Source organism: Capsicum annuum, unplaced genomic scaffold (genome assembly GCF_002878395.1).
Source record: "Capsicum annuum cultivar UCD-10X-F1 unplaced genomic scaffold, UCD10Xv1.1 ctg1489, whole genome shotgun sequence".
Lineage (NCBI taxonomy): Eukaryota > Viridiplantae > Streptophyta > Magnoliopsida > Solanales > Solanaceae > Capsicum > Capsicum annuum.
In genome coordinates this window covers 1848401-1873877 of record NW_025820303.1, presented here as the reverse complement: position 1 = coordinate 1873877, position 25477 = coordinate 1848401, and the positions used below count along the sequence as shown (strand labels likewise).

General features: G+C 34.2%; 2 protein-coding genes and 1 long non-coding RNA gene across 3 annotated transcripts; 1 reads left to right on the top strand and 2 right to left on the bottom strand.

Moving 5' to 3' along the window:
* Positions 1-6264: 6264 nt before the first annotated feature.
* Positions 6265-8701, bottom strand: LOC107854975. Its single transcript, XR_001670147.2, has 3 exons — positions 8100-8701; positions 7894-7984; positions 6265-6818 (listed from the first exon to the last, which is right to left on the bottom strand). It is a non-coding gene; the product is annotated as an uncharacterized LOC107854975 (long non-coding RNA).
* A 7353-nt stretch (positions 8702-16054) lies between these two features.
* LOC124890255 (G2/mitotic-specific cyclin S13-7-like) lies at positions 16055-19607 on the top strand. The gene is made up of 7 exons (XM_047402093.1): positions 16055-16504; positions 17424-17617; positions 17719-17925; positions 18128-18256; positions 18353-18601; positions 18679-18840; positions 18928-19607. Exons 1-7 carry the CDS (start codon positions 16453-16455, stop codon positions 19264-19266), a joined length of 1332 nt encoding a protein of 443 aa, XP_047258049.1. The 5' UTR covers positions 16055-16452; the 3' UTR covers positions 19267-19607.
* A 958-nt stretch (positions 19608-20565) lies between these two features.
* Positions 20566-22648, bottom strand: LOC124890254 (U-box domain-containing protein 12-like). Its single transcript, XM_047402092.1, has 2 exons — positions 21864-22648; positions 20566-21789 (listed from the first exon to the last, which is right to left on the bottom strand). Exons 1-2 carry the CDS (start codon positions 22397-22399, stop codon positions 20874-20876), a joined length of 1452 nt encoding a protein of 483 aa, XP_047258048.1. The 5' UTR covers positions 22400-22648; the 3' UTR covers positions 20566-20873.
* Positions 22649-25477: the final 2829 nt, after the last annotated feature.

Here is a 25477-nt window from a genome sequence, read left to right as displayed (position 1 = left end):
AAGTAGTTGCTTTTTTTGGTTGAGTTTTTTTGGGTTTGAGGGAAGATGAAAGTAGTAGTTCTTCAAGTTTTTAAATGTATGTAATGGCAGAATACTTCTATTGCAATGACGTAAGCTTGTGATTTTTGAATAATGCAAATATATGAGAATGCCATTATGAATTATCTATATAGATGTCTTATATGTTACTTTACATTTTTTATCAATTCCAAGGTTAGTATTAAGATGCATTTTGTTATATTTCAATAGAAAATAGGCCATCCTAAGAGCTAGATGTGTTGGGCGGCCAACGCGGGACTGCTTATTCATAGACTCAGTCATGGATGGGAAAAATTAAGATGGATTTTCCGAGTTTTTATCAATAGTTTCTAAGGGATATTTCCTGCACACACAAGCGGTTACAGGACTTCTTAGTTTCTTCGGATAGAGGGAGCTCCTACAGCTAAAATATTAAAACTGCAATGTCTAATGAGTATTAACCTTGGACCTGATGCATCTTATTAAAATTTGGAATTTAAATAAGTTTTCCGGCATGATTGGTTTCTTTAAAGGAAAGACCAGAGAACATCCTCCACTCTACATTTAAACCTCTAACCATTACTGGCCATATCAGCCCTCTTGGCTCTAACTCTATTGTGGATATTGCTGGTGAAATTTGGACTGGGTATATGCTATCTATGCATTTGACTCGGGTAATCTTATGCTAACTTTCAGTATTTTAGCTTTTGCATCCCTACAGAATTTATTCTGTTTTGAAAAATAAAATTTTTGTAACTGTCCATTTAGTTATTTTATTGAGTCATTGTTAGGTTCTCTTTCTAGATTGCCAAAAGAAGGGAAAATCCAAGTCTCATTAAGTACGCTTGAATGTGAAGTATGTACCATCTCTCTAGTGAAGGTAACAGTCTGCAATATATTTAAGGTTTTGGATCATTCTCTGCTTTAGAGCTTTGTAATATCAAATGAATATCATATGTGCAGGCTTATAAGATTCATCACTTTTGATACGAGCCAAATGGCCATCATAGCTTTTGATGACATCATGCGAGGCCAACCCATGACAAATCCAATTATGGTCGCATTGAGGGAACGAGAACACGCATGGGGGACCCATTTTGAGCCCACAATAAAGAATTCCCATATGTGGAAGGTTTCTTAGATGCTTTTCTTTGATGCCCACCCGAGAGTAAAATGGAACCCAAGGCTTTAGAGCCTTGAAGAGATTTCAAACACTCCAAAACTGTCCCTCTACTTAAAGGTGTTTTGGTCATTTTATGCCCCCTTTTTACACTCCATAAGTGCCCCTCTCATTATGGGCATTAGGGTCATTTTATCATGTAATAAGCTAGCCTATATATAGTCTCTTATTAGGTATTTATAGTTAGTTTTGTTGAATATGAATGATTGAAAGAACATATTTTTATCTCTTGAGAGAGAGTGAAAACCGTAACTAGGGTAGCACATAGTGTAGAACCACTTGTGTTGCATTTTGGCTTAGAAACATTGGTGCTTGAGGAGAGTGAGTTCCCTCTTGTGTCTATGTACGAGTGTGGTGTTACCATTGTAAGTCTTAGGGGTTCTAGTGTTTGATATACACTTTAGTTCCTACTTCTAGTAATAGTGTATGTCTCACTATCTATCCTTTCTTTCATTACAAAATTGTTAGTGTTGTTCTTGTTATCTTGTGTTCGCCTTGTGTTACTTGTTTCTTAATGTTTTTATCCTCTCGTTATCTTATGTTTATGGGTTTTTCCATATCATTTGGTATCAGAGAAAGGATTGATTTTGTTCCTATGAAATCAATCTTGGGCTTGCTATCTTGAAAAATCAAAAAGAAAGTATAGAAAACTGAAAATCCAAAAAAAACATAAGTTGTCCCATTTTTGGCTCTTGGCTGATATTTTGGTCTTGAATTTTGTGTGTTTTGTGTGTTCTAGTGTTAGATCTTTGTTTCCTAACACTAGAAGAGGTGTCTAAAGTCAAAAATCTCAGAAAAAAAAAAGTTATTCCCATTTTTGTACCTTGGCCGAGAAATTGTTGTCTTGTTTGTGTATCTTGGCTGAAACTTTCAGTCTAGATTTAGGAGTTTTTTTGTGTGTTTTGGTTGTTTCTAGTTCTAGGTTCTTCTCCACTAGCACTAATAGAGTCTACATCTAAACTTTGAGCTTGAATGGTTGTTGTTGATGCTTGAGTGTTCTTGGAGTTCTTCACCACCTTCATGTTTGGTTGAAAAAAAGTCTTCAAAGTTGGCTATTTGATCTAAGAAAGTGAAGGAAGGGAGTGTGATTTTTTGTTTGTCCTGAAAACATATCCCAAGACTCATACAAAAGAAGTAAGGAGACAAAGGGCTCTCTAAAAGGTGTTTAACCAAAAGAGGGAAAGGTCACCTATTAAGACATATAAAAAAGGAAAGAGACAAAAGTCTTTCCAAAAGGTGTTGAGCCAAAAGGGTGCAAGAAAGTCAAACATTTTTAGAACTTGCAAAAGGCTCCAAAGTCTTGGTGTTTCCCTCCCATAGCCAATTTCCACCATTCGAACTTGAAAATGGATCAATATAAATTGAAGACAAGAAAATTTCTCAAACTTTCAACAAATTTTAACGTCCAATAGGAGGCTGCCACATCATCACCCTCCAAAAACGACCTTAGGCTCAAATTTTCAGATTCTAAGTTTCATATTCTTGTTCCTTTAGTTTCATTTATTGATTCTAATACTAATTGACAAACTAGTAATCATTTACTAGGTTGTGAGTTAGTTTTGAGTTCATTTATTTCGTGTTTGCGATTCTTGTGTGCTTTTGTCATTGTGAATTATTGTAGTTTCTTGGCTCAAGTTCGAACAAGATTTGTTTGAGTTTTTCAAACGAAAATCTATTCCGGACAAGAGTAGAACTCATTCCTCTACTTCTCAAGGATTATAAGCCAACTTTCAATACTTGTGAAGCCAAGTGTGAGCTAACCGAAGGTGTGAGAATGTGCTGAGGATACTTTTTGAGCTAATGTATTTTTGTTGTTTTATTGTTATTTTTTATTAGGTACCATGGATAATAATGTTTTCAAGGACCCTTTTGAAGAATTCAAATGGAACCTTGAAAGGCTACGCCAAATTTTTAGTTCCCCGAATCCAATTCCTTCATTTAGTCCTACTGACTTGGCTTGTCTTGAAGCTATCACATGTGACATTGAAAGACTAGAAAGAGAGTGGGTGCCATGCAAAGGAGTTGGAAACCAAATGCCCTCCTCATATGAGCTACAAGGTAAAAATGTCATCTCCGGCACTCCTCCAAATTTAGAATGTTGTGATGTGGCTAGTAGTAGCCAAGTGGATGTAGTTGGTGGTTTACCTAAAGGAGGATTTCATAAGTCTTCCCTTTGTGATACTCTTAGTATTTCTAGGTTGTAAGAAGATCTAATTCTTATTGTAAGTAAGTAAGCACTAGTTGATCCTATAGATGACAAAATTGATTTTTCTCGTAATAATGATATGTGTCCATCTAGTGTTAGCATTTGTGACTTGAATAAGGTTCCATTGCTATGTAATGAGAGTATTCACACACTAGTTGACTCTTGTGAAAACCAAGGTGAGTTTAAGTTGGCATGTGAGTTGCCGATAACTAGTGAAGGTATATGTAATAATCAACTTACTCATGAACGTAGTCCACTGCTTGAGCATGTGTATGATATGTTTGATGAGGCTCAAGTTAGTGATGATGTTGATATAGTCGATTACGAGATTGGAGATGATTCTTTGAGCATATTGGGTGATGAAAGCCTTATTATTAGTTTTTCTCATAGAAATCATATAAATGAAAATGTTGGTCCAAGGGATAGGAGTGAACCCGTGAGCTTGTCTTATGGTAAAGATTCTAATGTTTGCTTGGATCATAGGGATAATCTTGTGCTTGAAACATCTTTGAAACTTGATAATGATCTTTTAGAGAGTGAAGAACTTTCTTGTTCCAAATCTACCCGCGGGATAGATCACTCTCTCTTTAGGTATAATATCTTGTTTGAAGATAGTATAATCACTCCTAATGAACCTAGTGGTGAGAATGATGTTGGAGGTATCGTTTGTCTTGAAGGTTATAGCCTCTCTGCTAACCCACTATGGTGTTACAACATTTCTCCTAAAGATGGAAATCTTTTCTTGAAAGATGCGAGTACTCTTAAGGGTAAGAAATGTGTAGTCTTGGAAAGAAATAACTGATTAGGTGATGAAAACTTTGATTTACATGAATATTTAAGACACCCAATAGGTGATTATTCCTTGAAAATTAACTCGAGAACAAAAGTGTCATTGTCTCCTTGGGGTAATGCTTCTAAATGTGCATCCTTGCTTGATATACTTGTGCTTAAGTTGAGTGATTCCCAACTTGTGGATGCCAAGTTATCTATTTGCTTGAAAGAAAGAGTCTGTATGTTTTTAAAAGCTTTGTCTTCATCCGTATATGTCTTTACACTTGATTCCTTTCTATACTACCTCTTTGCTTATGATGACATCCATGATAGTTGTGGATTTGCTTTATATAGAGGTAGGATATTTGTTGATTGGTCCGCTTGTTTGAGTGACATTGCTATATGTTTTCTGCGGACTTTAATTTCAATTGAGGCACCACTCTTGATGTGGTTTTTTGAAGAGGTGATGAAGCAATTGTGCCTTATGGCCCCTAAGATAAAGGTGGTCTTACCTTTTGTATCTAGTGGTGCCGTAATGTCCATTGTGGTTTCCTTACTCTTGTTGATTTCCTTAGCCAATTTCTTTGTGTATTCTTCAATGGAATTCTAATGTTTAATACGAAGGATCCTTGGTTATATTTCAAGTGTGTACCACCTTGGCATGGTGATGTTATTTGTTGCACTAACCCTAACTCTCATGCCATGAGGATGTTATGCTTGTTTGTCCTTTCTTTGGTTTTGCAAGGTGTGGATTCGAGGTCGAATCCTTTTCAAGAAGGGGAAAATGATACGATCCAAATGGCCATCATAGCTTTCGATGACATCATGCAAGGCCAACCCATGAAGAATCCGATTGTGGTCACATTGAGGGCACGGGAACACGCATGGGGGACCCATTTTGAGCCCACAATAGAGCAATCCCGTGTGTGGAAAGTTGCTTGGATGCTTGCCTTTGATGCCCACCCGAGAGTGTTTTGGTCATTTTGTGCCCCCTCCTTACACTCCATAGGTGCCCCTCTCATTAAGGGCATTAGGGTCATTTTATCATGTAATAAACTAGCCTATATATAGTCTCTTATTAGGTCTTTCTAGTTAGTTTTGTTGAATATGAATGATTGAAAGAACACATTTTCATCTCTTGAGAGAGAGTGAAAACCGTAACTAGGATAGCACATAGTATGGAACCACTTGTGTTGCATTTTGGCTTAGAAACGTTGATGCTTGAGGAGAGTGATTTCCCTCTTGTGTCTACGTAAGAGTGTGATGTTACTATTGTAAGTCTTAGGGGTTCTAGTGTTTGATACGCACTTTAGTTCCTACTTCTTGTAATAGTGTATGTCTCACTATCTGTCCTTTCTTTCATTGCAAAATCGTTAGTGTTGTTCTTGTTATCTTGTGTTCGTCTTGTGTTGCTTGTTTCTTAGTGTTGTTATCCTCTTGTTATATTGTGTTTGTGGGTTGTCCCGTATCAACTTTGCTCCTATTGGATTGATTGATATGTACAACTCTGGTGAAGCTATTCAGGGTCTTCTTTGCAGCCAGTGGCTATCACGATGCAAGATACACATTAAAACACAAGGCTGTGGCCGATTTGGAGCCTATTCTAGCTCAAATCCCAGAAAAATGGTAAGTTAGTATAGTATATAATGTTCTTTCTTAAGTTGCTTTCGGATTACTTCTCTTTCGTTTGCAAAATTTTGAGCTATAACTAAGAAAGGTTAGACGTAAGGTGAGCCTGGTGGTGAGAATGTATCAACTGCAAGGAATTATGATTACATTTACTGACTAGCTTCATGTAGCAATGTTTTCAGCTCTGTGCAGGTTCTATTTAGCACTTTATCTGCAAATATTTCTGTTTCGGCAGCAAAATAATATGCACTAATGAGTTGTTGTTGGTTAGTACATAGCTTCATTATTTTTTATTGTCACTAATGAGTTGGTTAGAGAATCAAAATTATTTTTTATTTGCACTATAAGTAGTGACACAAAGTCTGACAACACTTTCATAATAGCACACTATATGACTCACTTTAGAAAAGCTATATTCTCACAATAGCAAACTGTCACCAGGAGAGACCAAAATCACTTAAACCACAAGCAATGACATTCTCATATGCAATTGCATTGTTCAAAAAACACAAACCATTGGTCATTTCTTTCCAGATACAACAACTTTCAAGTCTAATTAACATAAAAAACAATCAAATATAAAGTTTCATTTTGCCATTACATAACAATTCAAACTAGATTATACATTCAGTCACTTCTTTTCTATTGCTTTCCACCCCTCCTTGTCTTTAGTTTGCCCATTTTTTTCTCCTTTTCAACCGTCAACTGGTTAGAAGTCGGAGTTGTTTTGCTTTTCCAAGTCAGTTTCTTGGTGAGTACGGCAAATTAACAGGCACACTAACTCCATTTTCATTTCTCTCCTCCTAGTATCAGTTGGTTGACAACATTTTTTTGGCTTGAAGCCTAGTCTTAGCTTCAGATATTGCCTTAGGCTTTAAAATTGATTGGTCATCCTGTTCAAATTCATCAGAATCTTCATCAGGAACTGCACTTGACGAGGCAACAAGTTGCTTAGATCCAACTAGTTGATTGACATTTCTCTTTGACCTTGAAGCTCCAGTGAAAAATAGTAACCTACAATGATAAAACTAAGTGAAAAATAGCCAAAACAGTGAAATATCAAACTGATAAAACATTGATCAAACTAAGTAAAAAGTAGTGATTTACAATGATTAAACTAAGTGAAAACACACCGACATATCAAACTGATAAAGCAGTGATCAAACTAAGTGAAAAATAGCAACTTACGGTGATCAAACTAAGTGAAAATAGTAACTTAATGATAAAATTTTGTCACTTGCATGCCAAAATTCCAATGCAACCACCTATTTTCATACTAGGGGATTCAACAGCAGATGTTGGAACTAACTCGTACATCCCTGACTGCAATGCAACAACTAACTTTCCTCATAATGGCATTGATTTTGTCAAATCAAGGCCAACTGGAGGGTTCAGTAATGGCCTCAACAGTGTTGATCATCTTGGTTAGTGTTGCTGAAGTTTTAGCATTAGATCTAACGAACATGACCAAATAAAATTTTGAGCAAGCATTCCTACTTATTCGACATGCATGTCACATATAGAGTCAATTCACTATCACTTACAAAAAAAATTTATACAGTGGTGTTCAAGCAAAGCTTGCGCGCACCTCGACTATTTCACCAGGTACGTGCTACCTCCTAACAGCACACGTATCAAGTAAGTCTGACCTGCCAGCTAAGGTAGGTAGATGAGAAGAAATCACCTTGTTATTTTGGTCTCTAACGGGCATTTAAACACTAGTCTCGCATGGGATATACTCATTTCATTAACCGCTAGGTCACACCCTTGAGTGTAAACATTTCACTATTACATGTGCAATGCTAATGGAGGATCTTTCCCTTTCTAACTGCAGCAAGGCTTTTCGGACACAATAGTAGCCCACACCCTTTCTATTTCTTCACAGCAACCTGAAACTTCCATCGAGTATATACCGAGGTGTAAATTTTGCGTCAGGAGGTTCTGGTTTCCTTGATGAAACTGGTTTACAGCTGGTAAGACTTTTCATAAATATTATTCAGATTCCTTAAATAATATGCTCTAATAATCATCTCCAACAAAAGAGTAAAAAGAAAGTTTTGATAACTCCAATGTCTAACTAGGTATTTACCTATCACTCTCCAAACAGAATGTCCTGAACTTGCCTCAGCAGATCAATCAATTTGTCACTGTGTGCAGAAATCTAACTGCTGCACTTGGTCCTGAATCAACAAAAGCATTTCGCGTAAGATTTTTTTCTACATCAGTACCGGAAGCAATGACATCTTTGTTTATTTCAAGTCCAGAAGTACAATGCCTAAAGAAGAGTTTATCAACCTTCTCATGGAAGCGTATGAGAACCACATAAAGGATGGTCTTGTTTGCATAAGTAAAATCCTAAAGAGGTATGTATCGGAAGCTAACACCACATTTGTATATAATAGACTTTGTACAGCCTCGGAGCATGGAAGGTTGGCATCATAAGTGTGCCACCAGTAGGTTGTTGTCCAACAAACTGATTTTTAAATGGAACAAGGTGTTTCCAGCCCATGACTGAGTTTGCCAGATGTTTCCATTAAGCTCTTGACAAGCTAATGTGCAAGCTAAGCTCAGAGCTACACGTATTGTCACTAAACTTTATCCACTATAATAGAAAAGTCACGAACCTTCATGATCATTAAAGCCACGTCGTATCAATTTTTAGGGAAGTTTGAACAAGGAATCAACTTTCAGAACAAATGCTTGATGCAACACTATCTGATGAACTGGAGACATTAGCAAACATAGTAACTTACAATTATAAAACTAAGTGAAAAAATAGCCAAAACATTGAACATTGACTGCACCAAACTGAAAAAAAACAGTGATTAAGTGATCCAAGAGTGAAGTGACTAAAAGAGAAAAAATCACACACAAGCCTAAGCTAATATAAATCTGGAAAATTAGTTTACTCGTGCCTATATCAACTTGAAAAAAAAAAAAAGCATAGATATGCCTATATCATTCTGATAAAACAGTGATTAAATGACATAAGAGTGAAGTGACTAAAAGTGAAAAAATAACACATACACTACGCTAAACAGGGAGATTAACTGTGTCAAAACCGCATCCTTGATTAATCGCAAACTTGATTCTTGCAAACTGTGTCAAAACCGATACAACACAGAAATATGCACAAAATGAAGATAAAAGTTACACAAACGGCTTGCTCCTTCTTCACTGATGAGCATCGACTTTTTCGCCGTTACTTTCTTCCAAAATTTTTGCTTCAAAATGATGAAGATATTTTGTTGAATTTGAAGGAAATTAGGTTGATGGGTGGATAATTTAAGTGGGAATTAAGTTAGATTTTGAAAATTATTAGATTTTAATTAATTAAATTTCTAATCATTAATAAGTTGCCATGGGCAAAATTAAAGCCTAATTACGGTGGATGGAAGAATATTTTAGAATTCAAAAATGGAATAAGAATATTTTAGAACCATTTCTATTACTTGGAGAATATTTTTGAACCTTCTCCGTTCTGATAATTGTTTAAGAGGGGCATCAAAGTAATGGGTATGAGCTTGTAAATATTTTATTCCTGGTGGACAAATATGTAGTTTTAAGTATAATAATTGAATTATATACCATTAAAGATGAAATGGTACAAATAATTGCTGAGGGAATTAACATGGGTCTGGTTCAATTTTGAATTCACGTAGATCTTTTGAAAACAGACTCTCCACCTTCTGAAGGTAACTGCGTACACTTTATTCTCCTTAACCCTTATTTGTGGGATTTCATTTGGTATGTTATTTTTGTTGTATGATCTTGTTAAATTTTGATGATGGGGTTGGAGTTTGCCTGATTCTTTGATAAACATTTAAGCGTCAAGTCTCTCTATCTCACCTCTAAGATAGTAATATGAATTGCGTACACCTACTCTCCCCAGATCTCATTTTGTGGAAATATATTGAATATATTGTTGTTGTAGCCATTGAAACATGTGAGGATTAAAAGAAAGCTTGAGACGATGGCTTGAAAAGAAAAAGCAATAACACGCTATAAACAGGCTAAATTTCGTTCTAAAAATTCACACAATCAGGGGTTGTTTGGTGTGATATAAGGGATAAGTAGTCCCAGAATAAAATGAAGATCATTTTATCCCATGTTTGGTTGATGGTATTAGTCAATACCGGGATAACTTATCCCACCATTTACACCATAGTGATGGGATAAGTTATCCCATATGCATGGTGAGATAAGTTATTCTAAGTAATCCTGAAATAACTAATCCCAGGATTAATAAATATATAACTCTTTCCCCACCAAACGAGCAATATATTATAGGTAACTAAACTTTATGATGTTAAAAATTTATGCACTTTTAATAAATTAAACCCTAAAAGGTATTTAAAGCTTCTAAGTACTGCTTTGACGCTGGTTATACTATGCAGGATATATATAAACTGGATCAGTTTCACATCAGTAAGGTATATAGGAAGTTACTTGGTGTGTTTTCAGAGGTAGCATGGACTAGATTGGCGTGTAACAACTATGGTTCTCCTAAATGGATATTCATACTCAGACTACCCTTGCTTAACAAGCTTTATACCAAGGACAGGCTTGCCAAATGGGGAATTCCAGTTCATCAGAATTGTGTATTGTGTGGTAATGGAAAAGAGATTGTTGGTCACTTGTTCTTTGACTCTGATTACTCTGCACAGGTGTGAAATGCAATTCTAAAATGAAGTGGCATGGATACATCAGCATATTAAGGGGAAATCTGCAGGCTCACATGTGTTCACGATGTCGCTAGCAGCCTGCATATACTACTTGTGACAAGAGAGAAATGTGAGAAGTTTTCAGAAGATTACCACCAGCAGTGCAAGAATCAGTAGGCTTGTCAGTCAAGAAGTTGTTTATTCAGCTCAATGTAAGCCTAAACCAGTAGCAAAGGTTGAGGATCTGAACTATTATCCTTGTTAATAGTCTGATCTAGTATTAGTAGTTGATCATTAGACTGTGTTATCAGTCTGGCCAGTATTGTATTGTAAAGTTTACTTGGTAATGAAAATATTTAGTTACAACAAGAAACTCTAAAAGGTTAACTAAATAACATGCTACAACTAGTTAAGAAATTTGATTTTGAATTTCATCACGTATTTCTTAACTAAACTAGTTGACATGCTACAACTCGCTAGTCCAAAAGAGATGCAGACAGAAGAAATTAGGATGCTAAAGATAAATGTGTTGGTATATTACAAGAAATAGAATTAGTAATGAAGATATTTAGTACAAGGTGAAAGTGTCCCCCGAGTGAACAAAATGTGGAAGAACAGACTGAAATAGTTTTGATACAAGTGAAGATGAGAGATACAGATATCCCAATGAGGAAGTGTGTGAGGTTGACTATGGTGGGTTTGCAAAAAGGAAGAAATAGTTGAAAGAAATATTGAGGGTAATTAGACAAGACATGACACACGTACAACATATCGAGAACATGAATCTACATAGGAGAATATAGAGGTCTAGGACTAGGATAGTGAGGGTTGTCTGGTTTCTCTTATAAGTACTGTCATTATTACTCTCGTGCTATTTTATTTTTCAATATTGTTACGGGTCACTTGGTACATTGTAAGTAGGGATATCCTGACTTGGGATTCCCATGGGATTATTTTATCTCACCTTCCACATGGGATAGTACTCATATCATTTTAGTTTAAATGATGAGATAAAATAGTCCTAAACTAATTACATCTTACATCAAATATGGAATAAATAGTTAGGTTATTTCTTGTACAAAACAACCTAAGATTCCTAATTTAGTGGAACTCTATACTTAATTATGAACTTTTACATTTTAATACATTTCATAGAAATATTTTAAGAATATGAAAAATTACACACGATATAATTAAAAAGTTAAATTACTAATATAATTTTTTGAAAGTAATTGTATTAATGAAGTACCTTTTTTTAAAAAAAGGGAGAATACTCACAAAAATACCTGAAGTTTAATCGGATTACCAGTTGAGCATATTGAACTTTGCGGGGTTCCTATTACACATCTATACTTTTTTAAGTGGAATTAATTTCCCCCCAAACTTTTTTAAAGTGGAATTAATTTTCCCCAAAAATATTGTACCCAGTTTTTACGGTAGGAAGTGCAGTACACGCACTGTTTCTTCTCCATTTTATCAGTTTTCAATATTTTTTCACCATTACAACCATATTAAAGATTCCACAACTCAAATTACTCCTACAAATCAAATTCCAAATGATTCCATTTAGTCAATGTCCATTCTTATCACTTCAAGAATGTTCTACAACTTCAAGAATATTTGTTTCCAGTTTCAAATTAGTTCCACAACTTCAAATTTGTTTCCAGTTCCACAAATTTGTTTCCACAATAATTTCAATCAAAAATTGACTTCAATAATTGCAGAAAAGTTTCGATTGTAGAAGTCAATTACTACTCCTAAATAATTGACTTCAACAATGGAGTCTTCAACGAAAATGTACTGCATTATTCAATTTCAATTCAACAATGGAGCAACCATTCCAAGTTTCAATTACGCCAACTCAATGGAATCTTCTATTGAGTTTCAAATTCCAAGTCCATTCCAACTCAAATTTCAAATCCAAATTGAAAACTTTCTTCAAGAATTATTCAAATTTGTTCATACTGAAAACTGAAAATTTGAATTTCAATTTCAATTTCAAGAATGGAATCTTCAAGAATTCCAGATTTGAATGGAATGAAGAAACTGAAATGGAATTCAATTTCAATTGAATGGAAACTTTCATTAATCTTCAAGAATGGAAACTGAAATGGAATCTTCAAGAATTTAATTTCAATTCAACAAATGGAGCAACCATTGTAGAAAAAAAGAAAGAAAGAAAGAAGAAACAAGAGAGAAGAGAGAAGAGAGAAGAAAAAGAATGAAAAAAATAAATAAAAAATAGAAAACTTTTAAAAATTAGAAAATTGAGGGGTTGTTTGGCAAAAAAAAAGTTTATAGCGCTTTTTTAACACTTTCACACGCTCAATACGCGTGACTTGCACGCAATGGTCCAAGTGGCAGATATATATCATTAAAATACGAAAAAAAAGTCTGGGGGTAATAAGACCCCCGCAAAGTTTAGTATGTGCAACTGGTAATCCGATCAAACTTCAGGTATTTTTGTAAGTATTCTCCCTAAAAAAATTATATTTCTATTATTCACCCCACTCCTCTAATCCCCCTCCCCCCTCCTCTTAATTATAGAGGACCTTTCAGAAATAGCTTTACTTTGCTGTAAAATTCACCTTCTATAGTCATATTTTACATAATTACCTTTTATAGCCGTTGTATTCAATTTACACCCACTGTATTCAATTTTATCAATAGTCTGTATTCATATAAAATATAAATACAATACCTATTTTATTTAGTTGTTGTATTTGATTCACAGCCATTGTATTCACTTTTACTCAGTGGTTTGTATTCATAAAAAAACATCAATACACTACATATTTAGGTTGCATTTGTTTTCTTTAAGATTCAGACGTCTGAAGCTAAATGTACATCTGAATGATTAAGATGTTGTCTCTAGATCAGAAACTGAAAGATTAAGACTGTTTGTTTTTCAACATCTGGATACGTAAAAAAAAATTAATTGCATATATAATAAAAGAAAAAATATAATTCAAATAAAAAACTAATTATATATCAGAAGAGTATGTAATTTAATACAACAAAATTATTATTTGATTGAAAAAAAAGATTTATGTTTGTTAGTGATAATGGAGATGATTTATAATGGTGGTTGCGGTGACAATGATTGATGTTAGTGATTAGTAATATTGGTGGTGATAATTTTGATGGTTAGTATTGTAGTGATTGTTATGATGGTGGCGGTTGATAGTGGTGGTGGTGGTTGTGAAGTGACGTTGCTTGATGTTAGTAGTTGGAGGTGTTGATTGTGATGGCTGAAAAATGAATACATGATGATTGACGATATGTTGGTGCTACTTGGAAATGTTGTAAGTTGTGATGGTGGATATGGTTGTTAGTAGAGAAAAATTCTAGTGATGGTAGCGGTTGAAGTGATGGTAGAAGTTGCATTACTAGTGACAATGGTTATAGTGACCGAAGAATGTGTGGAGGTTGTGATGTATTAATGGTAGTTAACGGTGGTGCTAGTTGTTAGATATGTTGATCAATAGTATGGATTAATCAGTAGTGGTTGATGATGGTGGTGGTGTTGACGAAGGTAGTGGCGGTGAATATAATTAAAATAATAGTAGTAGGTGTGGTAGTGGTTAACAATAGTGGTTGGTAGCGATATTTGTTGTCGATGGTGGTTGTAACAGTGGTGGTGATGGATGGTGGTTGACAATGGTGGCGGTGGCAGAGGTGGTTAGTGATGGTGACTAATGATTATGAATGGAGTGACGGTATATATTATCCAACACCAGAATAACTCTTCAGAACTATTAAGACTTGATTCTAGATCTGAATGATTAAGACCTATTTAGACCTATTAAGAGCTAAAATCTTAAAATAAAAAATAAATGCACTTAATGGTCTGAAGTCTAAACCATTCAGATTCACACATCCATTAAATGCAATCAAATGAGCTCTTAGTCTTGCCAAAAACAGTATTATTTTTTTCTTTTTCATTTCTTATATTTTTTCTTTTTTCGTGTTTTCCTCATTTTTTCTTCTTCTTCTTTCTATTTTTTATTTTTTTATTTTTTTTGTTTTTTACTTTTTATTTTTCTCTCTCTCTTCTATCTCTAACTTCTATTTTTCTTTCTTTTTTTTCTTTTCTTCTTTGATTTTTTTTTATTTTCTTTTTTGAAGTTATTTTCTTTGTCTTTTTTTGTTCTATTTTATATTTTTTATATTTTCAAAAAATATGACTACTGGAGCACAAATCATGGATGATAACGTAAATACCACAATTATTAATCGTATTTGTAGTCACACCATTATTTATATTTTTATATTCATTGATACAACTATATTTGTATTTATATTTGTATTTTAAAGTTCGTGCTTGTATTTGTATTTTGTAGTCCGTATTTATATTTATATTTTATGGTTCGCACTTGTATTTGTATTTGTTAATTCGCACCATCATGTATATTTTATATATTCGCACTTGAATTTTAAAGAATGTTTTGTATTTGTATTTTATAATTGACTATATATTATATTGGATTATATTTGTATTGTGGTTTTATTATGTTTATATATTTAGATTATATTTGTATTTGTATTCTATTTTCGTCGATGTCTTCTTATTTTTAAAGAATTATTTTGTATTTGTATTTGTAGGTTGATTGCAAATTGTATTTAACCATGATTATGTACAATTTATCATTTGTATACAAACAAGTAAATGCATTAATTGTATTTTCTTGATTCTAAAATATAAAAATATGTATTTGTATATCAAAATTATCATTTGTATGTAAATAAACAAATATTACTTGATACAAATACAATTACAAACACGTGAAACAAATGATTGTACAAATACATATACAATATGTATTTGTATAAAAAATTGAATTGTATTTATTTGTAATAGTTCACACTTGTATGTATGTTATAGTTCGCATTTGTATTTATATTTTATAATTCACACTTGTATTTGTATGTTATAGTTTGCATTTATATTTTTATTTTATAGTTCACACTTGTATTTGTGTTTGCTAGTTCGCACAAATAAAAAGAAGGAGAAAAGAAAAAAAAAAAGAAGGAGAAAAAATGAGAGGAAACAAAAAAGAAAAAATATTTATAAAAGAAGGAGAGTAATAAAAAATAGAGAAAAACAAAAAAAGAAAAAAAAAAGAAAAAATAAAAAGGAAAAGAAAAATGAAAAAAGAAAACGCAAAATAAAAAAGTGAAAAAAGAAAGAGAAAACAAAAAAAAAGGAAAAGAAAAAATGAGAAAAAAAACTGAAAAAAAAGAAAAGAAAATCATAGTAAGAGAAAAAAATAATGAGAGAGGCTATGAATTGTATTTAAGAATAATTAATAGGCAAGAGGAACTATGAATTGTAATTAATTGAAATTTAAGATAAATAAAGTAATTAAGAGTCTATATTTGATAAGTTACATAGTTATCGCTTAATTTTATCACCTCTATTTATAATATAAATAAATTTAAAACCTAAATAATTGCTTTTTTTTCTTTTTCCAAATGCTAATAATTTTACCAAACGGTAACAAAATCCCAGGATGTTCTCATACACTTCACTACCACTCTTAACGGCTAGTTTAAAAAGCCCTTATATTCACTAGAACACATCTTGACTGTCCGATTACTTCCCATCCGACGCTCTTTATTCAAAAAGCCAAAAATATGACCGTTAAAAAGTTTTAAAAAAAAAACGCTCCTTTCTCCATTTTTTCCTCAATATAAATCCCAAATAGTTTCGCCATAATTTCTCTTTGTTAACTCAAAAATCTGTGAAAAAATCTTCAAAAACTCACAAATTGAAGAACGATACGATCAAAGAGCGAAGAAGCTTGACGAAAGGAGGAATAGTGGCGACCGAAAATATAGAAGGAGAAGGAGAGGAGGTGGGGAATAGTCATCGTCTCCATTCTTTTCTTTCGTCAATTTTGAATAGTCTTGGTGGAGTTTTTGGACAGATTAATATTAATCAAGTAGACAAAGAACAAGATCAAGAAGAAGAAGATACTGAAATGGATAATAACAAGAAAGTTGTTGCTGTTGTTCCTCATAATTTACCTAGAGGTTTGAATGAAATTTTTGTTTATCCCTTTTTTCTTTGTTTTTCGAGTGATTTTTAACAGAATTTCATGTGGGGTTTTCGTATTATGATGAAAAAATTGCTCTTTTCCTGGGCTTTTTTCCGTATTAAGACAAAAAAATGGTCTTTTTTTGTGTGCTTATAGGGGGATTTGAATGAAATTCCGGCTTTTTTTTTATTCCTGCCAAAAAGATTGTTCTTTTCTTGGTTTTCTTTTTGTATTAAGACGTAAAAATTGTTTCTTTTTGTGTGATTTTAGTGATGTTTGAGTGAAATTCCTTTTCTTGATTGAAAAAAATTGTTATATGTTCTTTTTCTGTGTGGTTATACTGGGGTTCTTGAAATTTTGATATCGGAATTGGAGTGAGCTGTGGGTATATTCTAGATTATTGGTACTTTCCTTTTTTTTGATTGAGTACTGAATATCTGTTTTTGGGTTTTTGATGGCTGATTTTTTCTTTTTTGATATTCAAGAATTGTTAATGTGTGCCTATAGTATATATAGAATTGGAATGTTAATGGACATGATAGATTATTGTTTTGGGGCATGATATATTATTGTTTTATATTCAGACATGCAAGATTTCTTTGTTGTATTATAAGAACTTTTGAGTGATATTCTCCGTTGAATATCTCTTTGTGTTCTGACAGTGGGATTCTTGAATTACTTAGTACAGAGAAGTAAGTCATTTTACTGAACTGTTAATTCTCATTAAATGATTAAAGTTGGTTTTCTTGGATGATTATGATTATGGATTTTTATCTGATGAATATCGATTTCATATAGCCTATTTTCTTTTGACATTGATGCTGATTGATTGACTAATTGAAGATTGAAATCTCTAATGTATGTTGCAAGAACTTTATCATTTTGCCTCATGTGAATTCTACTAATCTCTATAGGAGACATGGGAGGAAAACAGAAAATTGGACAAGGACAAGTCGTTGGGAAAAATAGGCGTGTTCTCGGAGACATAGGCAACCTTGTGACAGTTGCTCCTGCTGTCGAAGGAAAGCCTAAACCGCAGATTACTCGTCCTGCTACTAGGAGCTTCTGTGCTCAGTTGCTAGAAAACGCACAAGCAGAGAAAAACAAGGTAAAAATTTTGCTGAACACATCGAAAATAGTGTCTTTATGGAACTTTTCATGGTTCTTGAAATGGTGTATCTAATTTTCTTTTTGTATTTCTTTCTGTAGAAACCACTTGCAGATGTTGTCAGTAGAGTTGGTCCTACAAAGTTACAAGTTAAGAAGAAGGCATCAGATCTTGCACATGAAACTGTTATTGTCACAAGCCCTGATAAGGAAGTGAAGACTATTGAGGAAAGCCCCATGATGAGCAGCAGAAGAAAGACAAAGAAAACTGGAAAGACTCTCACTTCTATCCTCACAGCAAGAAGCAAGGTATATATATAAATGAATACTGTAGCGTGTGCGGGATTACGTTGGGTATGTTATTGTTGTTGTAGATGAATAGTTTAGTTCTAAGCAAATATCAAGAATCTGAAAAATATGTTCTTCTTGTGGATATTTATGATTTCCCTCTTTAGATGAATAGTGTAGTTCTCGGCAATATCAAGATTCTGAAAAATGTGTTCTTTTTCAGGCTGCTTATGGACTTGCCAATAAACCAAAGAATGAAGTTGTTGACGATATTGATGCTGTGGATGCTGACAATCATTTGGCTGCTGTGGAGTACGTTGAGGATGTCTACAACTTCTACAAGCTCACTGAGGTATACACATATGGTGACACATCTTTTTGTAGTTGTGTGTTCTGTTTGTGTTCCATACCATTAGAATCTTATATGCTATACATGTGTCTAATCCAGGACGAAAGTCGAGTGAATGACTACATGGAATTTCAACCAGAGTTGAATCATAAGATGAGAGCCATTCTTGTGGACTGGCTAATAGAAGTTCATAGGAAGTTTGAGCTAATGCCTGAAAGTCTATACCTTACAATCAACATACTGGACCGTTTCCTCTCGATGAAGACAGTTCCAAGGAGGGAACTTCAGTTGGTTGGCATTAGCTCAATGCTAATTGCTTGCAAGTATGAAGAGATTTGGGCACCAGAGGTATATTATTATTATGCAGTTCATTATTCTGTTGTGCCAATCGGAACAAGGATTTGAACTTTTTTCGTCTCTTGCAGCTCAATGATTTCATTCATATATCAGACAATGCATATGCTAGAGACCAGATACTTCAGATGGAGAAAGCAATTCTTGGTAAGCTTGAATGGTATCTGACAGTTCCAACACCATATGTTTTTCTGGTTAGGTACATTAAAGCTTCAACGCCTAATGATCAAGAGGTACTACTAATCATTCTTGGTTCATCTTTTGGCATAAATTATTCTGGTGTAGTGGCTAGCTAGCTAATTAACTCATTCTTTTTGTAGATGGAGAACATGGCTTTCTTCTTTGCTGAACTTGGTCTGATGAACTACAAGACCACAATAGCATGTTGTCCATCAATGCTGGCAGCATCGTCAGTTTACGCTGCTCGTAGCACACTCAACAAAAGTCCACCTCTATGGACTCAAACTCTGCAGCACCATACTGGCTACACAGAAGATGAGTTGATGGAATGTGCAGAACAGTTGGTTAGCTATCACTTGGGTGCTGCGGAAAATAAGCTCAAGGCAATATACAGAAAGTTCTCTAGTCCAGATAGAGGTGCTGTTGCCCTCTTCCCACCAGCAAGAAAACTTTCACCAACTACTACTACTACTTCATAATGATTGTTAGTTTGGCAAAGTTTTGTTGAGATCATGTTTTGTGGTGTGATGATCTATTTAGATTTTCTAGTCCAGGTGCTGTTGCCCTCTTCCCACCAGCAAGAAAACTTTCACCAACGACTACTACTACTTCTTAATGATTGTTAGTTTGGCAAAGTATTGTTGAGATCATGTTTCTGGGTGATGATCTCTTTAGCTTTTTAGAATGGTGTGTGATTTTGGATTTTGGAGTGTGATACTTTTGGAGAAACTATGGTTTATTTTTACCTACTAGTGAAGTCACGTACAGTAACTTTTATATGTTCTTTTTTGGTGAATACATTCATTCTTTAATGTGTGTAACTAGTAATTTCTTTGTTTGCTCTGTTGAATGGAACATGATATTTTTGCAACACGAAACTTACAATACAGTGAATATAATTATACTAGAAGAGATGGTCCTCCAAGATTGTTGCCCCACATCGTAATAAGCAAGTTAGTCCAACATTATTTTGCCAACACAAGTTTAAAAAGTACAGCCCCCATAAGATCGACACACTTTGAAGATACTTGGACACACCTAGTTTTTATTACATTTCTTGTCTACTACTTTTTGTTTCTTCGAAACCAGTTTCTGGAACTTGACAAAAACTAGTTACAGAGACTATTTGTTCTTCCGTATGGAGTCTGGCGAAATGAAGAATCTTTGTTGGTGAAAATTATCTATTGAGCCCTCGATAATCAAAGAACAGAACTTTTTCATTGTCGGTATCAGAAGAAGAGTGGAGCGTGCAGCACTGTTATTATTGAAAAAATGAAATGCCGAAGAACGCCTTCTTTCTGACTTTTGTTCCCATCCAAACTGGATCTGACTGGGCATTCTTGACATGAAGCGCTTATTCATTTTCAAAAGCATTGGCAGTTCAAACAAGAAATTGATCATGATAAACGAGATTTTAATTTGGAGTGGGGATACAACAGTTTATTCATTGGAAAATTTGTATTAACAGAGATACATTTTAGTGGGAACACGAACAGCTTGAAGCCAACTTGTAACTGCGCTCCCAAGTATCTGTGGGAGCAGCTCGTGCATGAGGAATATGACGAGGATGTTTCTCTTTCTACCCCTTAGGCTTCAGTGCAGGCAGCAAAGCTTCCGTGCACCCCGCGACTGCATTCGGATTGCCTGGCATATTGATGATCTTCAACATTGTGAAACATAAGGTAAAATTGCGAGGGGCTCATATAACAAGGAGCAGTAGTTAGAAGCTCCAAGAATAGTAAAGGATTTCTAACAAAATATAGATGCACTTTCTTTAACAAAGACGGAACTTATTATGCAGGTTGCACTTGGATAAAGGAAGAAAATCTGCAAGTCAACTCACTCATATTGCTAATTAGCCTAATGCCTCTCTTCCTAACAGGTAGAGATCCATACCATTTAGCAGTTGTTCCTTATAGACTAAGCAAGAAGGAAGATTAAACTATTATACTGATACTAAAATTTACAATATACGAGTGCTACTATATCGCCATATAGTTACCGGAACTACAAGAGCATCTGAGACGAACCAAGACAATACCATACATTAAATAGAAAATTCCAAGCTGCTAAATACTCAGTAATCTCAAAATGGCACGCTCTTAGAAGTTGAGCTTGTTGTGAGGGTCTTCAAATGATCAGAAGGAACAAATTCATGGGGTAGGTTGGCCCTTTTCACTATCCTCTTCATGTTATTCTGCAGGCTCTGCTGGACTAATTGCTTCACTGCTTTTTTCTCTTCACTCATCATATCATCGTCCATCCGATCGTTCAATTGAACACTTGAAGAATATGCTGTAGAAGCTTGTGGGGCAGATATCATGGTGCTCATACCACCTCCACCTACATAATTTTCGGAAACTTGCTTTCCTTTGTCCACCCTCAAGCATTCCAAGATTCTCGATGCCCGCTTTTGAGCCAATGTGCTGCCTAGAAGGGTCAATTCAAGCAGGGCGGAAGCAACTCCAGCCTCAATCATTGACTGTCTATCACCATATGACTTGTGACCCATCACCATCAAAATATATGATGCTTTCTCTTGGCAACCTGGTGCATCTGTCCAACTCAGAACATCAATCAACATGGGGAAGGCATCTGGTACACTACTAATTGCCTTCCGGGCCTCTGCTACTGATACTACATTGCAAAGAATGGACAGAAATCTCTCGCTTACACCCATATCTCCCAATTTGTTCATGATATATGGTATGAGATCAGTCTCAAGTATGGGGAAAACATTCAAAGGCGAGATGGAAAGGTTGTAAAGCGCTTTCAACGAGTCTTGTCGAGCTTGACAACTGTTTGTCCCCTCCACATTCTTCAAAATTGTCAACAGGAATTCAATTGCTCCAGATGAACCAATTATGGGTTTATTGGAGTCCAAAGCACTCAACCCAAGAAAATTAGCAACTACAGCTTCAGCCACATCGGGATTTGGGAATTCATTTACGAGTATCAGCATCTTGTGAACCACCCCCGCCTTAACAATTGCTGCTTTATTCCTTCAGTAAAACACGACGAAATTAGCAACTACCATGCTAGAATAAAAGAAGTCAAATCTAATTATTAAGCTTACGCATCGTTGCCTATTGCAAGGTTAAGCAGAGCATAGAGAGCCGCGATGTGAGAAAAGGAATCGTCTGAATCAAGCAATGCAATGAGGGGTGGAATAGCTCCGAGCAAAGCTAATGTGGATCTGGCTTGGGAATCCTCCTTGGTAAGTCGGCGGACCTCCTTTGCTCCTTCTAAAACGGCGTCGACATGGCTACTCTGTAAGCGCTTGACTACTCTCTTCAACTCCTCCAGCATTTGCACCTTTCGGCGCAATAGCACGTCATCCTCGTTCTCCGAAGACTCCGACAGCCTCATTAGGTCAGACAACCTGTCGGATCCGGCAGCAGGTTTCTTCTTCATCATCTGTTTTTCTTCTTTGGGTTCACATAGGTTGATGGGACCCACCTGGTCGGGACGTTTATGACGTTGGACGCCACCGCCGCAGCGGACGGCGTCGAGGATCATGCGGCGGAAGGAAGCGCGAGAAAAAGAAGACCACAACTTGAACTGATCAGTTCCGGGAGCGACATTGTTCCGGCGATGACACATAATGCCCATTGTAGCTTAGTTCTTCAGAAAACTTAATGTCGGCAATGCTGCATTACAAGTAGGGTAGTGAATTAATGGATAATAACAGCAAGAAAGTTGCTAATGTTGTTGTTGTTGTGAATTAATGGGAAATTTAACAAGAGGTTTGAGAAGACTATTTGGTGTGTGATTTTGGGTTTATTGGAGTGTGAAGCGTTTGGAGACCCTATGGTTTTATGATTTGATCTACTTGTGAAAATGTAAAAAACCTTTCTTTTAGCATAAATTAAACAAACCCACAAACCTTATTATCCAAAATTCCTCACGTTTAAAACAATTACTTAAAATCTCAAATTTCTCTTGATACATATAAATAAAATTCTCACCCTAATTTTACTCCACAATTAATGTATGCAATCTATTTTTCTTTAAAGATTTTTTTTCTAAATATTCCAACCCCTAAAATCTCTCTGAGATTATCATCAATTGATACAACTTTTATATCCTTTACTGCAAGTTTTTCACCAATTTTATTGTATTCTTTTTAAATCTTTTTATCAACTTTTCTTTTATCAATTTTGAATTCTTTTTCAACTTTTAAGTCAGTACTCACTAAGGAAAAGAGGAGAAATTGAACAATGTGATAGCGACATATACTTTGTAATAGTGATTCATATTTTAAATTTATTTATAAATGTTTGATATATTTAACATATGTTTGGCAAATATAAATTATTTATTTTTGTGTGAGATTGAATTTTCAATGGTTAGTGAATAATTTTACGAAATGTATCATTGTGATACATCTGGAACCACATGTATCTATCATTATGATACATTTGAAACCAGGTGTATATATCATTGTGATACATTTGGAACCAGATGTATCATTTTCACGATTTGTACCTAATTTTACTCCCCGTAATAATTGAACATTAATTATTTCCTTATTTAACTAACCACTAAATTATAAATGTATCAAATGCATATGTATCAAGGATAAAATTATGTATCACAAATTTAAAAATCTGGGATATGATGTAATTTAACAAATTGTTGAGATAAAATATTCTAACCCTTAAACATTTCAGGATTTATGTAAGTTACCTTCTTTTTATGGGAATACAATTAGTTGATTCATTCTAGTAATTTCTTTTATTTTTTTTAGAAAAAGACATAAACACATATTGTTTAGAATTTAAAAAAAGAAAACACTTAGAATTTGGAGTTTATTACCCCTAAATCATTTCAAATTGATATTATGTCATTTTGGATCAAACTCAAATTTTAGAAATACCACCTTACACCAATTATTAATTCTCTTTTTCTTTTTATTTTTTATCTCCCACTTTCTTTTTTCCTCCAATTTCTCCCTCAGTCAACCTCCACACATTCTATCCCCCCCCCCCCCCCCCCCCCCCCCCCCCCCCCCCCCCATTTTAAACTAAGCCCTCTTTCACTCTATTATCCTAATTCCACCATTTTGTGTTATTATACTTATAATAATTTTAAAATTCATATAACTTATTTTAATCCTTTCATTTGAAATGAAAAGGGAGTGAGTGATTTTATAATTAAGTGTGAATTTTCTTCTCTGAAATTTCACTAAACTTTTCGTTCATTTTTAATGATGATTTCTCTCGCTATTATAATTCAGTGACAATTGAAATTTCATCATTTTTTTATCGTTAGAAAAAAAAAATCGCCGGTAAAAATGGTGGCTGACAGATTATGCCTCTCAATCTTTTTATCACTTTGTTATTTTCATCGAAAAATAAACATGACCTCAATAAAATTCACCATCATAAATTTCTTATCTTTTGGGGTTGATTTTGTTGAGGTCAACGTCTTTTTTATAAAGCTTCAATTGCATTTCAATGGGGATTTGGAGAAGATGAACGAGAAGATGAGTTTTATAAAGAATTGAAAAAAATATTCACACGTGATATTTTTTTAATTTGTTCTTGCAGTTTGTCTTTCTCATTCACACGCGTCATTTTTGTGGAACACAAACATAAGCTGAAATTCGATCAAAATAGTTCATTTACAATGATCTTTATAATTTTAAGGGGTAATAGGACATCTGCATACTTAAAGTGTCTTTTAGCGAATTCGGGATAAGCAATGGTGATTTTATGTCTTTTTTTTTTATACTCGTGGTGTCTGGGTCGGATGGAAGAAATCAGCTAGTGTTTGTATTTGTAAGAAATTGAACCTAAGAGCTCATGGTATTTATCCCACTTTCTTGAACCATTAGGCACCCTTGAGTGCCATTTTAGTAATTTTTGGTTCATGATTTACATACATTTAAGACAGTGAATATGCTTATGGGAAAAAATATCAAAATCATTCTAAACTATATCTGAAAAATCAAAGACACACTTAAAATTACGTAAGACACACCTAACCTAGATAAAAGTTAATTTATTTCCACCTTCTAAAGCGTTATACCATTTAAGCGTTCCACAAGCACATGCCACGTCAACGTCTCGTTAGATCACACAAAAAATATAATAAATTAATTATTTTTACTATTTTTTAAATTTAAACGTTTTTTCTTTTTCTTTTCTTCTATATCCATCACAAAATCTCCATTGATGGCACCACCATAGTCAAATTCAAATCATTAATTAATCGTCATCATCAATTTTACCATCCGCCAACACAGCTGCCATCACCAGCAGTCCGTCAAAAATTAGGTAAAGATGTTAAAAAAATAAATTTTGTGGTCAATTTTTTTTTGATAAGTTAAAACCAATCATGCTTCATAGCTCCTAATAAATATTAATAATCAAATAGTTCTTCTATAGCTATTCTATCCACCAAAAACATTATTAATTATAAAATAGTGGAGAACTAGATAATAAGAATTGTGAATTTGTGGTGGATTAAATAATAACATTGGTGGTGTCATTGTGAAGAAATTAATGGTGGAAGCAGATGCAATTGGAGAGTGCAGAAGATGAAATTGGTGGTGATGGTAGTTGATAAAATTAATAGTGGTGGGTCAAGTGATGAAGGTATGAAGAAGGTGGTAAATTGGGTGAAAATCAATAATGAAATAAGAAAAAATAAAATAATATATATATATATATATATATATATATA